The sequence below is a fragment of the Squalius cephalus genome (assembly GCF_949319135.1).
Source record: "Squalius cephalus genome assembly, chromosome: 19".
Classification (NCBI taxonomy): domain Eukaryota; kingdom Metazoa; phylum Chordata; class Actinopteri; order Cypriniformes; family Leuciscidae; genus Squalius; species Squalius cephalus.
This window is the reverse complement of record NC_137140.1, coordinates 25,527,677-25,544,052: the sequence shown is the minus strand read 5'-3', so window position 1 is coordinate 25,544,052 and position 16,376 is coordinate 25,527,677. Positions and strand designations below refer to the sequence as shown.

Here is a 16,376-nt window from a genome sequence, read left to right as displayed (position 1 = left end):
TTGGGCCATGAGGAGCCAGCAGCAGGACCGTACCTAAAGAAGCGAGGGATGGCGGACACGGCCAGTAGTCGGTCTCGATCTTTGCGGTTTCGTCTGGCCGAGGGGCGTGGGCCGCAGGGAACTTGGATGATTTGACGATGTCATCAGCGGACTTGCTTTGGGCTGCCAGGGCAGCTGAATCTGAATTGGTATTTTGGGGGAACTGCACTATCAGTGACGGCCTCTCAAAGGGTTTTAATAAGTGCAGTGCTGGACAATCAGTTCAAAGCATGACATTTAAGGATTTTTATATCTAAATATGTAAATTAATACAATAATATTGTATATTTTTATTTCTTGCTCGTGTTTTTTTTTTTTTTGGTAAAACAAGACAGAGACAGTATCAAATGCTTTGAATGTTAATGGCCAGTACTGCATCTTATAAAGGACTGTATAGAGTGGATAGAGCACACATGCTACTGTTTGCAAGTTTATAGATTTTTATAATATTAAGCAAGCAGAAAATGTAGATATATAAACTGTATTTTGAAACCAGTAAATGGCACAACTGTTCAAATGGTGCCATTCAGTTTATTGAAACTAGCTTGATGTGTAGATTTACAGAGTATGCAAGATAGAGACCAAAGCAGAGTCATCTGAGGTGTCAGTGAATTTTGTTATGGGATCTGGCAGGCTGTAACTCCATGCGGTTAAAAGGCAGAATCAAAGTTTTACGGCGGCTGTTAAAGAGGATAGTATTTTGGTTTCTTGTTGTGAGCGAGTCAGTTGTGAGGAAGCAATAAATAAAGAAAAAGAAAGTCTCAGAGATGAGAAAAGTTTATGATGTCAAATGGTACTTACATGTGAACATGTGATGTGATCATAGCATCATTACCAAAAATTAATGGATGGATGGATGGATGGAGTCAACACACATAAACAAACATATATAAATAATAAAAAATAATAGTCAGAAATAATGCTTGTGCACACACCATAATGACTGTCACCAAAAATGTTTTACGGGATAGATAGATAGATAGATAGATAGATAGATAGATAGATAGATAGATAGATAGATAGATAGATAGATAGATAGATAGATAGATAGATAGATAGATAGATAGATAGATAGATAGATAGACAGATAGATAGATAGATAGATAGATAGATAGATAGATAGATAGATAGATAGATAGATAGATAGATAGATAGATAAATAAAACAACCATACCATGCTGTTTGTAGATTGGTGGTTTTCTATACATGTTAATGCCTTGGTCTGTAAATTAGAAAATAAAGATCTATTTTTTTTAATGCAGTCTCAGTCACAAATAAGATGCTCCAATCAACCAGTTATGATAATGATTTGGGGAAGAGCAAGCCGTATGTGGCAGTACATGTACTCAGCATAAGAGGTCATCAAAATCTACCATTAAAACAATAAATAAATAAAAGCATAAATGCATCATGAGGGGGAGAAAGATTTAAATCAAAGAATGGAGGGGAAGAGACAGAGAAGGAAAAACTCTAGAGAAGAAAAAAGAGATGATGCTCCAGCTCCTACCTGGGATGTGGAAATGTTTAGGGGTCAGAGAGAGGGTCGGGGTGGCCGGCCGAGAGGAAAGAGGAGAACTCCGGCCACTGGATGGCTCAGTGCCTCCAAACAAGAAGAGCAGAATAAGCGGGAGAAAGAAAAGAACAAAAACAAAAGAAGAAAAGAAAGAGAGAATAATGCCGGAATAAATCTTCACTGACGGAAAGATGGACAAACAGAAAAGGGCTTCAACAGAGAGGTGACAGAGAGACGGATTGGACCAGCGTAGGACGGCCCCACACGAAAGAGAACAGGTTTTGAAGGACAGACAGATTGGAAAGAGAGGAATGGTTTAGGAAATCAGCATGCAAATACTTCACAATCAAGAACATGCTATCATTCACCAGCACAGTCATAAGGCACACATAACATTCACACTGTTAGGAAGCTGCTGTGTCTGATGGTAATATGACTGAATATGGTTATTATATTTATGGTTATTGCCTATGAGGAAACAAACGTAAGCATGCGACATAAACACGTTCCAAAAAATAGCGGGCTGCCGACATAGACAGCATTTCATCTATGTTGCCCTTCACGGAGAAGGCAATCCCACAATGCACTCCAAATAGCTCCATAAATCCAAAATGGTGGAAAAAGCAAGAGAAATGTTGACTATTAATTAATATTATATTTATTTTATTCAATACTAGAGTGATTTGATAAAAAAAATATTAATTAAAAATGGACTATGTTTTGCAATACTGTGTGCTTTGTCTTTTTATGCTTATAGGAGTAATAAAAAATAATCAAAAATGATGGTAACGCTTTACAATAATGTTAGTTAATGCAAATACATCTTTAAAAATAAACAAATGTTTGTTTATGCTAGCTCACAGTGACAACTTTTGATTTTAAAAATGTATTAATGAATATTGAAATTGAATAATGATAATAATACTTATTGTTATTTTTATTGCTTTTATTATTATTATTATTATTAATTTTTATGCAATTATCAAATTTTCTTGACAGTTTTGAATATTCACTCATCTAACAACTTGCCTATTATATATTTAGCATGTCTGTCAGTAATATATTTTCAGGACAATAAAGCATATCCTCAATAACAACAGTAATAATAACCAAAATGACTGAATTCCATTTCAGTTAGGATGCCACCTTAGAAGACAGCTGCCTATGTAAGCACTAAACAGCAAGGCAGCTCACTAGATTTTGGAACATAGTTATTAGTATAAGAGTATTAGTGATGTCACAGTGACTTGGTTTAATGTTGGTTAATTGACTGTTATCAAATGAATCCAATTCTGAATAGTCAAAACACAGGACCAGCATGCATCTGAACTGCCACGGGCACCGAATTGCTCTACACAGTCAACAACAGCCACTAAGCCAAGACATACCTATGCAGAAAGAATCTGTGGAGAGGACAGAGGGACATTACACACATGAGCATGTGATTAGTAAACTGTGCATTAGCTTCAGTTGCATCTACAAACACAGCCCTTGACCTCATAAGAGCGCCATTCAAGCATTTCCAAGACTTGTGAATTTCTCAAACCGAGGTGCCAAAAGCACAGCTTTACAAGCTAAATAAAATCAATCATCACATTCAAGACATTTCAGCAGGCCTGAATCAGAGGAGGGAGGTGGATTTGTGTCTACAGAACGATACTGAAAACTGAGAACGAGGCGAAGAGGTCGGGCAACCGGGGTGGAGAGGCCTTACCTTTGTTATGGGGGAGGAAGTGATGTCGGAAGGGGGAGGTAGGGCGCGTGTCGCTGTTGCTGGAGCGCAAAGAGGAGCAGAGCTTCAGCATTCCTGCCAGCCGCTCAGGGAAGAGGAACAGAGGAGTAGAACGAAGGGAAAAAAAGAGGATGGAAGGAGCACACATGAGCAGAGGAGGAAGGAAAAAAAGCTCAGGAGGAAACGGAAAGCAAGAAAAGGCCACGCGAGGCCAAAATGTGGCGAGGAGGTCTCGCTTATCCGGACACTCTGCTGGAATCCTATGGAGGCAGGATTGGGAACGGTTCATTTGACTCACCTGGTCTGTGGAAGTGCTGGGGAGACTTGGATAGAGGGGGTATGTAGTTATGGCGGTGGTAGACCGGAGAGCCGATGGAGCCCTGACTGGTGGATCTCTGAATGATGCGTTCCCTCATGTCATAGCAACCCTACCGAACACACAACATAACATATGGGAAGGTTCAAAATATCATACACGTTCACATTTCTAAATGTATGGTTTAATGACATGTACTAAAGGCTCTATTGTAATAACTTATCATTATAAAATAGCCTCTAACCTCAGCAGATGGAGTGGGAGACAGTGTCCTTGGAGACTGAAACAGAACAGGAACAAGAGCTCTATGTAAGGATGCATCAGAATAAGCACATAAAGGTGGAGAGGAGACTGTATGCTGGATAGAGCAGGCCAGAAAAGCAAAAATGTTGGATTAGGAACAGGAAGTGAAATCATGCCACTGTTGGTATACCTTTTAAGGTCTGTGTGGCTTTGTATATTTGGTAAGTTGTTAGATATGTGTGAATATCACAAAACTCAAGAAATGTTCACTTAAAGTTAAAAGAACAAAATAAGAAATGAATGCATTACATTCAAAAATGAACTTATTTAAATAAATTATTCATTTAATAATAATTATAAGATACTATATGAAGAGTTCAGATGCAAAAGCCTCTAAGTGCCATCTGAAATTTTCTTCTAGAATGATAATTTTTATCAAGCTCGTATATTTAAGTTCAGTAATTTCATTTAAATGCCAGTGAAAATTACCTATTAATTGTCATTTAAGTGAAATTACTGAATTTAAATATACGAGCTTGATAAAAATGATAATTCTAGAAGAAAATTTCAGATGGCACTTAGAGGCTTTTGCATCTGAACTCTTCATATATTTAGTATCATAGTATAAGTAGCCTACCATTCAAAAGTTTGGGGTATGTAAGATTTTTTTATGTTTTTGGAAGAAGTCTATGCCCACCAAGGCAGCGTTTATTTGATCAAAAATACAGTAAAAACAGCACTATTGTGAATTATTATTAAAATGCAAAGAACAGTTTTCCGAAGTATTCCTGTAAAAGCAAAACTGAATATTCAGCATCATTACTCCAGTCTTCAGTGTCACATGATCCTTCAGAAATCATTTTTAGTATTCTGATTCAATGCAATTTCTGTGTTTTCAGGATTCTTTGATGAATAGAAAGTCCCAAAAGTGCACCATTTATTTAAAATATATACTTTTTATAATATTGTAATTTGTAACAAGTCATTACTGTCACTTTTGATCAATTTAATGCATCCTTGTTGAATAAAAATAATATTACCGTAATTTCTTTCAAAGAAAATATTACTGACCCCATACTTTCGAACACACACACTTAATATTAAGTGAGTGTTAAAATTAAGGCTTAATTTTCTTCAAACAAATTATGATTTGGGAAATTTCTTTGTGAGATTCACCCAGCTGTAGCAAAGATAAAGACAGACAGTCAGACAAACAAGACAAGCATTACAAACATAAGCACACACTCCAACAGGACACTCTTGCTTCTTTGTAGCCATTAATTACACAGAGCACTTCTTCCAGTGCTCAAGGGACAGCTGAAGATCAGTGCCATCTCCATCAAAAGCACATTTAGGAGAGAGAGAAGTGCGGCCACAGCTCACAGGCTGACTGTGTCAGGGTTCAGAGGGAGGTCACTGAAAACTTACTGTTTCTGCTGACAGTGAGGAGGGGTCTTGTGGCAGGGTCTGGGAATGTGGACACAGAATTACAATCACTAAAAATAACGTATTATGTCATACGTCATGGAAACAGTTGCGTTTTCTGTGACCCTGCATGCATTGCATGATGTTTAAAATGAAATGAATGTGATGAAGGAATCGCACAGAAGCGCTTGCAGTGTTTGTCTTGAATGTTAGATGCTGTCTATGTCTAATGTCATGATAAAGCCTAAATTGATACTTGACACAGATCAGTTAATTGAGAATGAGACACATATAGAAGCTTCTTCAGTTTCCCACAGGGTTTTTGAGTACACACTTCAAGTGGCTGTCACTTGCAAAGTCTACTTACTTAGAGAGCAGCTATTCAGATGAGACTGAGAGAACAGACAACGGCCAGTGAGATGAGTGAAACTAGGTGTGAGAGGCATTAGATGTTCATGCTTATTAGATTAGGTTAGGTTTTATAAATCAATATGTTAGTTGTGTTCTTATTAGTTTGGGTTGGTAATCCACAAAACTAACTGGTCATTTCTATCCTGCTTCCACTTACTGTGGCTCTGCCTCTGGGAGGGCTGCCACCTGAGGCTTTGACAGGCTGTAGGGGAGGAAAGGGTTGAGTTTGGTTACTCTAAAAGCTTGTCAGTGACTCAAGAAAACATTATGCATTAAAGGAATATTCTTGGTAATTTTCAACTGGTTGGTTACCACAGGTAATAATGTTGTTAACAGTAATACACTTACAATAAAAGGCTAGCTGGCTAGTGGGTCGCACTACAAAGAAAAAACACGACTGTGCTTTTTCGAAAGTATAACTTGATGGGTTAGCTTAAAACTAATGTGATAGAATTGCTTGCTTCCTTTCTTACATGTCAAATCAAACTCATGTCATTATTGTATGACTCGAACCACCGTCTCTGGCATGCTAACAAGGATGCTAAAGGAGTCTCTAGCGTCAGTCGCTAGTGCGCCTCTTGAGATCAGAGGAGTGAGGTTTACATGCACAGCTCTCGCTAACTGGCCTCCATTAACACTCCGCCCCCTAAACCTCACTCCCATCCGGGTCACGGCACCAACGCAACATTTCCGGTCCTATACTCGCCCCACTCCGACCAACGTTTCCATCATGGTAGCTAGGAATGCTAACAAGGAGCCTAAGAAGACTGCAGTCTCAGTCGCTAGTCTGCCTCTTGCTCTCACTAGCTGGCCTCCGTTACATGAAAAGCAAACCCAGCTACTTTTGCTAAACCTGTATGTGGGTCTTGTGTTCCAGTGAAAATATCTAAACATCTTTCAAAAAAAGGTAAATTAAGTAGCATTGGAGAAGCAAAATTCATTTTTAGACTCATTTTGTATTTTAAAGAAGAATAAAATATTTGTCATTGGGCTAGTAAAACCACTACCGTTCAAACATTTGGGTTAGTACGATTTTTTTGTTTGTTTTGAAAGAAATTAATACTTTTATTCATGCAAGGATGCATTAAATTGATCAAAAGTGCTAGGCTTTCGCATTGTTACAAAATAAATTTAGGGGTGTAATGATACCCTCATGTCACGATTTGATACATATCATGATACTGAGCTCACGATATAATATTATTAAACTCCAAAACATGAGATAAAACATAAAACATTTTTTTACTGTTGATTAAAATGCTAAATTTGATATTACATTGTGGGTGTAAATGAATAGGTTTGGACTTGGTGCTGGTAACCCAATGCACCGGACAATGGTAACACCAGGATAAAAATAGTCATGATTCTGAAGCTGAAAATACAGAATTATTTTAGACAAATATGCTTTGTCACTCACTAGATATATTTAAAATAATGTAACATAAGACATTTGGCATTATCAGGACCCACAATTATTCCCCCATTGCATTATTATACATTATATGTAACATCATAACATTTTATATAGTAGTTTAATATATAAATACTATCCACAATACATTTTGTTGCATTTTTGTATTGCAATATATTGTGACACGATCTGATTCTGAAGGATCATGTGACACTAAAGACTGGTGTAATGGCTGCTGAAAATTCAGCTTTGCTACACAAAAATAAATTACATTTTAAAATTAAATTGTAATAATATTTCAAAATATTATTGTATTCTTACATGCCAAATAAATGCAAACCAAATAAGAGCCTGAGATACTTCTTTCAAAAACGTTTTATATATCAACCCCAAAATTTTGAACGGTAGAGTAATATTTTTTTTTTGTTTTTTTGTTTTTTGGTAGTGCATAATCAGATTTTCCAACACCAAAATAAGTAGTCCCAACTCATAAGGACGATTTAGGCAACTTTAAACATTATAGTTCAAAAAACTAAAAAATTCAAGTTAAGTATTGATTCAAGTAAGTGCTAACAACAATGTGAGCTTCATATGTCTGCTAAAAACACTTTGACCCACTTGCTTGATAGGCTTCCATTGTAAATATTTCACTGTAAATATATTTCCTGTTTGTTTATATACAATCAAAGACATGTCTAAATTATTGTATGTGGTAATCAAACACAGATGCAGGTGAACCCCCCCCCCAGGAATATTCCTTTAACGTGCATCTTCAACACCGCAGACTGTCTGAAATCTTGATTATGGTCATCAGGGGGCGCTGCGACACTGCTGTCTCTACACAGAGAATGCGCACAGGCGTTTTCAGGTACAGAAGAGCAATGTTTAATAGACAATGGGAACCCAAGAGCAGTCACAGAGAATAAAAAAAACACATCTCTCATACATTCTTTTCATGCATAGACATAGCTAACATGTTGACAGGAATACATGCAATGTACATGATCACATACAGAGAAATGAGCAAAAGCACACACTTGCTCACATCTGCTCTGTCCGCGGCCTGAGAGCCTCAACCAATAGTGCTTTTTGGAACACTAATGGGATAATGGGGACAGAGAGCTATTATGGTTACTGTGACAAAGTAGGGACCTGGGAATGGGATGGTATTATCACAACTATGGAGCACTGGCAGGGTTGGGTCTGTTATATAGGGGTAGTCTGGTAGGGTTTGGGCCAGATCGCTAAAGTGGCCAAAACCCAAGTGCAGGTTTGATAATGGAAACTAGACCAGTGGCTCTCAAACAGGGGGTCTGGGCCCACTAGAGGGCCTCAGCAAACTTCCAAGGAGGCTGAAGGATGACTTTAAAATATTTAAATGAATAAATTATTATTAATATATTCAAATAATCGAACTCTAAATTGTAATGCTAAAAATAAAAACTAGACCGTTCACATCTCCAAATTGAAGAACAGGAATGCTAAGCATGGCTGTTCAAACATTTTTAGGCAGGTACACTGTCTGATTTGAGGTAAAACGGCTTGAGTTTCATTTTTATGAAAGCCACACCTAGTCCAGAAAAATATGAGAATAAATATATATAAACATAAATCGGTGACATCATGTCTACTCAGCCATATAGTGGCTATATCTATCATTTTAAGTCATAATAGCACATCGTTTGTTAATCAGAAAGACACTAAAAGTTTACGATTCAGATTACCTCTCCAGGGCTGTGCCTTCTTTGTCTTTCCAGGGTGGAGGAGGTGGAATGGAGAGACTCATAGGATATCATGTCTGGACGCTCTATGTCATAAATGGCCTTGACTCTGGGAATGGCTGCTAGGTCCTTGTAATCAATAATCTCATTGTCTACTTTTGCCTGGAGGAAGGAGAGGATGAGGGACAGGGGAAGGGGACACATAGGTGGAGAAACACAGGGAGAAAAGGTGTTGATGAGGAAGAGGTCAGGGCACAGGTCAAAGGTCATCCACATCACATCCAACCAAAGCTACAGCTCTCACAAAGGTCATCACACGGGGTAAATGCACAGTGTGGAAAGATGAACGCTGTTGTTGGAGGCATGCTTATGTGGAAAGCTATACATTTGCTTAACAGACTTTCAGTGTTAATGTAAATGATCCTCTAAATTCGTTTACATGCAAAAACGATGCTACAGATGTCAAATACAAGGCGAAGGCAAAGAGTGGAGAGAAGATGAAGGAAACTCCTGTGCTTTTCCTGCATGTCCAGGTTTTTTTTTTTTTTTTTTTTTACATTGACCCTGAAGTATACCAGCATCAGAATCCGCTGTGGATTGAGTGATGTGATCTGATAGACTCAGGAAACGATTGTGGGCGCCGTTGAGTGGGACTCACATAGATGGTGTGACCTGGAGATCCAGGTATGCTCGAGCCAGGTCTCGAACAGATACTCTCAGACGATGACCTTGTGGGCTGCGGGAGAACGAGATGTTGTATTAGCAATAAGCCGAAGATAACACGCACACATATTCCTGACACACTCATAGATGCCAGTGGGTATAGCTTAGCTACAAATTAGCATTTTGTCATCAGTTACTCACCCTCATGTCATACAAAAACCGTATGACTTTCTTTTTTCCATGGAACACAAAAGGACAAGGTCTGACGAATGTTCACGCTACTCTTTTTCATATAATGGAAGTGAATGGGGACCGGGCTTTCAAGCACCAAAAGAGCACCATAAAAGCATTGTAAAGTAACTATGCACTATATTTTAAGTCTTCTGAAGCCATACAATAGCTTTGTGAGAGGATCGTTATTCTTAAAATCTTGTTGGTCATCTTTCACTTTCATTGTATTGAAAAGTGCAGCTTGGACATTCCGCTAAATATCTCTGTTTGTGTTCCATACAGGAAAAAACCTATGCAAAATACTATATACTTTAAAAGAATATTCTAACGTGTGATTTGAAAGTTTTATTGTTTTTGGATACTTAACTGCACGTTAATCGCAATTAAATGAAAATGTATTGTAGTTTAAATGTATATTAAAAGCTGAACTTTAGAGTGCTTTGACCCAACTACGTAAGTAGCACATAAGTACATGATTGTATGTAATTTCTTTAAAGCATGACAAAAGATTATTAAAACTGACTTAAAAAGTAAAACTTTTAATTTCACATTATTACAAAGCGCACTTTTTTTGTGTTAAGAAACAAAATAATGAAAGTGTTCTTTCTTTATGTGGCCTTTTATTTCATTTATATATATATATATATATATATATATATATATATATATATATATATATATATATATATATTTTTTTTTTTTTTTTTTAATATACAGTTTTAGAAAATTAAGCACAATTATGCACACTTCTTTTTAACAAGGGAAGTCATACAGGTTTGAAAAGTGACAAGTATGAATGACAAGAGAAAATGATGACAACATTTTTATTTCGGGGTGAAGTAAGCACATTCTTGAGCTTTCATTCAGCACAAATTAGAAAACCACCGGATTTCCAGCTCATATTGCCTCATACTCCAATACAAGCCTTCCCAAGATGCATTCGGTTTCATATCATACAATCAGTGCAGCCAGTGCAGCCAATCCCTCAGATATGGACTCTTGGTCAGTTGTCACCAAAAACACCCGAATTGGACGACCTTTAGGAACAGTTTTCCGTTTGAGAGACCAGTTACGCTACATGTTGAGCTGAGCTCATATCTGAGACCATTCTGCATGAAGAGTCAAACAGCCGTCATTCCTGTAATGGTGAATAGAGCCCTGGAGGGCTTGAGCCACATGCTTGCAGCGGTGAAAAGCGTAATGATTCACACATAGGCTGTTAAGGGGAAGTTGGTGAGGGCAGAAAGCCCTCTGCTGGTTGGTGACTGCAAACGCAAGAGCTGCGAAACACATTCGGGGTTTCCCCACTCTGCTGCCAAAAGCAGAATACAGTACCTGCCTTTCTGATTGGTGCAGAGAGGTTACTGAGGGTGGGAGGGGCTGTGAAGGGAGGAAAAGGATATGACATCACACTCAACAAAACACTTGAATCATTCACCTTAGCCAGCGGCCATCTAACTCAAGCACATCCATAGTCATCTACTCGCAGCCTTGCTTGCTATCCTATGCATGCAGGCAGATCCTAATTTCAGGTTTTGTGGGATATAAGGTTATTTTTGTGAAATTACCACATCTCCATGAGGATTATATCCTAACTTGCAGGAGGAGAGAGCAAGCATATTCTTAAGTGTGCTGGTTCACTCTGGCTGAGGGGTGTATACACTACCAGTCAAAATTGTGGAATTTTTTAAAAATGTTTTTGAAAGAAGTCTCTTATACTCATCAAGGCTGCATTTATTTGATCAAAATACAGTAAAAACAGCGATATTATGAAATATTACTACAATTTAAAGAACTGTTTTCTAATTTAAAGTATTTTCAAATTAAATGTATTCCTTTGATGGAAAAGCAGAATTTTCAGAAACAATTCAATCTTCAGTGTCACAATTATTATCAATTATTATTGGTGTTCAATTACTTTATATTTTTGTGGAAACCATGACACATTTTTAACCATTATTCTTAGATAAATAGAATGTTTACAAAAACAGCATTTATTTAAAATAGAAATATTTTGTAACATTGTAAATGTTAAATTCAATGCACCCTTTCTGAATAAAACTATTAATTTCTCTTCTTTTTTTTATATCTTACTGACCCTCAAACTTTTGAGCGGTAATGTATCACGGTTTCCACAAAAATATTAAGCAGCTCATCTGTTTCCAACATTGATAATGATAAGAAATCAGCATATTATAGAATGATTTCTGAAGGATCACGTGACACTGAAGACTGGAGTAATGATGCTGAAAATTCAGGTTTTCCATCAAAGGAATAAAGTGCATTTGAAAATACATTAAAATAGAAAATTGTTATTTTAAATTCGAATGATATTTCACAATATTACCATTTTACTGTATTTTTGTTCAAATAAACGCTTCATGAGCATGAGAAACTTCCTTCAAAAACATATCTTTTTTAAATTATTCCAAGCTTTTGACTGGTAGTGTAAGTTGACTAATATGAAGCTAATAAAACACACAGCAGTTCAGTCTTGCTTCGGAGAAAAGCAGGACGGTTGGAGGGAGCTGTGTTAGCTGGAAGCATTGCAGTTTGGAGGGAGTGCAGAGCAGAAGACTGCAAACCTCACGACTGCCCAGGGGACGCCGGCCCAGTTGAGACTGAGAGCCACCTGGGCCCCGGCTCTGAATCTGAGACTGGGGGTAAAAGATATCAAACGGACTGGGTTTTCCTTTAGGATGTTGCCAAGCTGCCTAAGGAGGAGAATCACAACAGAATGGACAAAATACTCACTGACAAACAAACACATGCACTCTATTTTAGTGATTCAGACGTAACGCTTCAGCAAGAGCACCTGAGCCTTAATTTTAACCTTGGAGTCACTGGGGGAAGTTTTGAAAAGAATGTGTGCATTTCAAATTCAGACGTTTCCCAGGGGTTCGTAGACTGTTGTTTCTGGGAACAATATGAGGGAGGAGCTCAGCAAAGTTTTCTCTTCCAGAGAGAGAGACAGACACACAGGGTTGATTAAGTGTTTAGAAAGATAGATACTCACTCTGTACTTCTCTTCCACTCTACTGTTGTTCTTACAGTCTGGATGCCATACTGTAGAACCTTTGGGAGATAGAAATCAAGACAAAATATGAGGGTGGGGTATATGAGAAATATGTTACGACATGATTGTCCCCATATTACAACTGGAACATTCCAACACATTTTCCTAATTTGTAAACACATTGTAGTGTGACCTCATTTATCCAGCTCGACCACTCAACCCTGTTACCAAAGTCATCAAAAGATCACACAAATATTTTTCCTTAATTTATGGGGAATAATACTATTTTATTTTGTCAAAACATCAAAATAAGTATTTAGACAGAGTTATGGCAACAGGTGCAAAAAATACAAAACCCTTGAACAATGAACAGAAAATAAACATTGCTCGACTTTCAACCCTGTTACCAAAGTTATCATAAGAAAAACTATTGAATAAATATTTTTCCTTAACTTATGGGGGAAATAAATATATAAATAACTATTTTATTTTATGTAGCTAAAATAACAAAATCAGTTGTATTTAGTCATATCCCAAAATATGGGAACAGGTTTGCAGAAAAAAAGAAAACATGAACAATGAAAATAAAATAAAAATAACTTAGTTTGACTTTCAACCCTGTTACCAGTTAACATATGAAAAATGTTCCTTAATATATGGGAAATTTAAATATGTAACTACTATCTTATTTTATTTATTTTTTTACTTAAGTAGCAAAATCAGCTGTATCTACCCTCATATAATATTTAGTTCCAAGAGTTTCAAGGGTAATTTTGAATTTTTCATGGAAAGTTCCAGGAAGGCTTCAATCCTCTGTAGTAAATGTAGCATTAAAGTTTTGCGCTCACCCTGTAGGTACATCTCCTCCCCCTCCGTGAACATTTGATTGCACCTGCTGCATCGTGCACAGCTTGGATGGTAGTGCTTATCTCCTGCCTGTGAGGGGCAAAGGTCAACATTCAGAGGTCAACAGATTTCACGAGAAAAAAAAAACATTCCAAGGAGACACGGCACTGGGCAAAACAGACTGGAATAGATATTCCCTAACATCTGTGGCAAAGCGAAACAGTCTGTGGGGTGTGCTGTCATTTCATTGCACTTCACTTATTTTAAAAGAAGGCGTGTGTGTTCTCAATGAATGAAGCTCTGTTAAGATCTACAGAGTCACTGTTTGCACAGCACATTATCCCATATTACCTTACCCTGACACACAAAAATACCCTCCTGACCTCCGGATGCTTCCAGGTCAAGAGAACAATACCAGCATAAAGACATTCACAATTTCAGACTGGCTTGTCATACACATTAATATATAAATAAAGATTTTATTTGCTAGGTTATGTTGCATACAGGATATCACCCTGCTCAACATTTCAGATGCACGTGCGCTAACCACCGCAACACGGTCCGTCAGCCACAGCTATGAGCTGGAATGCTGATATTGGAGAGCTGGGCGGTTCACTAGGGAGCTGGCAGGGCTGAGAAACACTGCAGTCTGTCAGTCTTTTCACTTCTGGAAGGTCATTCTCAACCATAAGCAGAAACATTGAAAAATGATCACTGGGCATGATCACATGGAGCCCATCTTAGGCTAAGGGTTTCAGATAGTCGCAGATAAACACTACTATTAAAAATTTTGGGGTCTGTAAGAATTTTTTTTATTCAGAGAAATGAACTAAGACTTTCATTCATCTTCAGAAAACAAATGAAGATCTTTTTACTGAAATCTGAGAGTTTTCTGTCCCTCTATTGACAGTCTACGCAACTACCACTTTCAAACCCCAGAAAGGTAGTAAAGACATCATTATAGATGAAATATATATATAATTTACCACTTTATTTACAAAATATTAATCTCCAAGATACGTTCACATAACAATGTCTGCTCTCGCATCAACACAACATGCATGCGTCATGATGCTCTCGTGAACGTGTTTTGGAGATTAATATTTTGTAAATAAAGGGGACATGGATTACTTTAATCATGTCTTTACTACCTTTCTGGGGCTTGAAAGTGGTAGTTGCGTAGACTGTCAATAGAGGGACAGAAAGCTCTCAGATTTCATTAAAAAGATCTTCATTTGTGTTCCAAAGATAAACGAAAGTTTTACTGGTTTGGAACGAGATGAGGGCGAGTAATTAATGACAGAATTTTCATTTAACTTCATTAACTTTTATTAAGCAAGGATGCATTAAATTGATCACAAGTGCAGTAAAGACATTTCAAATATTACAAAATAATTTTTTTAATAAACTCTGTTCTTTAGAAAGTTCTATTCATCAAAGAAACTTGAATGAAAAAGTTTCACAGTTTTCACAAACATTAAGCAGCACATCTATTTTCAACATTGATAATAATAATAAATGCTTCTTGTGCAGCAAAAGCATATTAAAATGATTTCTGAAAGATCATGTGACTATAATGACTGCAGAAACGTTTTTAGTCACAGGAATAAATAACATTTAAAAGGAAATTAAATTTTAATATTATTTCACATTATTTCTGTTTTTACTGTATTTCTGATCAAATAAATGCAGCTTTAGTGAGCAAAGGAGACATCTTTCAAAAACATTACAAAAAATCTTACCAGCCCCAAACTTTTGAATGGTAGTGTATACAGTTTACCAGTCATAGCTCAAGGTACAGTGCATTCCACATAAGATTGTGTATGTGTGTGAGATCATCACTCTAGGTCATGTAGCGCACAGCTGTAAGTCATCTGCAGTACTGTTTCATCATTCTGCTGCTTTCAGTTAGCTCAGGGAATGCTGATGAGCCCTGCAGTTCTGATCTCTCTCTCTCTCTCTCTCTCTCTCTCTCTCTCTCTCTCTCTCTCTTTCAAAAACCTCCTCAAAATACTCTTTTTTTGAGGCAACACTGCTTTTTTGCCATTTTCTTTTTGATTTCTTTATCTGTTATTTTTCTCTCCTTTTTTATCGTTTTCACTTCTTAAAAGCATAGTTTAAATATTAAATTGAATGTATATATTATTTACTGAACCTCTTGTTATCCAAAACCTTTCTTTCTTCTGTGGAAGTGTGGAACACACACACACAAAATGTTTTAAGAATATTCTGAACTCTCTTTTCAATAATGAAAGTGAATGAGCAGTGAAGCTGTTAAAATGAAGAAGAAAAAAACAAGAAAAAAAGAAACAAGTGGCATCATAATCATAAAAGTGGTCCATATTTGTCCAGGTCTTGTCAATATGACGGCTTTGCATGACAAACAGACTGAAATATATCTACAAAAGTCATACAGACCACAAAATAAATGGCAATTGATGCCTCTTTTGTCAAACAATGTTATTTATTGGCTTCAGACAAATTGGAATATATCGTTGGACTACTTATATAACATTTTTTATGGTGCATTTTGGAGCTTGACATGAGTGAAATTGTTAATTCCCACTCAAAAGATTTGCTCTTTTACTCTGTGAAATTCATATCATACGTTCACAGAAGCTATACTGCACCAAAAAATCTAAAGCTTTGTTTATCTTGCTTCTCATACAGGCACACAATTCAATTGTTTTGTTGTTCCTCAATCAGCTGGAGCTCTGCACGCTGAAGAGGGAGTCGCCCATTTGGCTCCTCCGAGGGGAAACATCCCATGGTCCTCGGCTGTCTTGAACTATGAGGCAATGCAGCTGAA

General features: G+C 37.1%; 1 protein-coding gene across 7 annotated transcripts in view; it reads right to left on the bottom strand.

Annotated features, from left to right (window-relative positions):
* Nucleotides 1-16,376, bottom strand: part of ablim1b (actin binding LIM protein 1b) — a gene marked incomplete at its 5' end in the record, with an annotated part of 80,724 nt that overhangs the window by 5,688 nt on the left and 58,660 nt on the right. For 3 of the 7 annotated variants that reach the window (XR_013819218.1, XR_013819221.1, XM_079851603.1), the window contains 13 exons: nt 34-174; nt 1,214-1,261; nt 1,547-1,639; nt 3,267-3,359; nt 3,583-3,712; nt 3,845-3,880; nt 5,272-5,310; nt 5,837-5,881; nt 8,815-8,973; nt 9,470-9,547; nt 12,291-12,419; nt 12,722-12,780; nt 13,570-13,657. Coding sequence is in view for 3 of the 7 variants with exons in the window: in XM_079851603.1 (XP_079707729.1) it covers nt 34-174; nt 1,214-1,261; nt 1,547-1,639; nt 3,267-3,359; nt 3,583-3,712; nt 3,845-3,880; nt 5,272-5,310; nt 5,837-5,881; nt 8,815-8,973; nt 9,470-9,547; nt 12,291-12,419; nt 12,722-12,780; nt 13,570-13,657 (1,138 nt within the window). Of the gene's footprint in view, nt 1-33; nt 175-1,213; nt 1,262-1,546; nt 1,640-2,940; nt 2,956-3,266; nt 3,360-3,582; nt 3,713-3,844; nt 3,881-5,271; nt 5,311-5,836; nt 5,882-8,814; nt 8,974-9,469; nt 9,548-11,040; nt 11,086-12,290; nt 12,420-12,721; nt 12,781-13,569; nt 13,658-16,376 lie in introns of all 7 variants that reach the window. The other 4 variants (XR_013819219.1, XM_079851605.1, XR_013819220.1 and 1 more) reach the window with 3 other exon arrangements.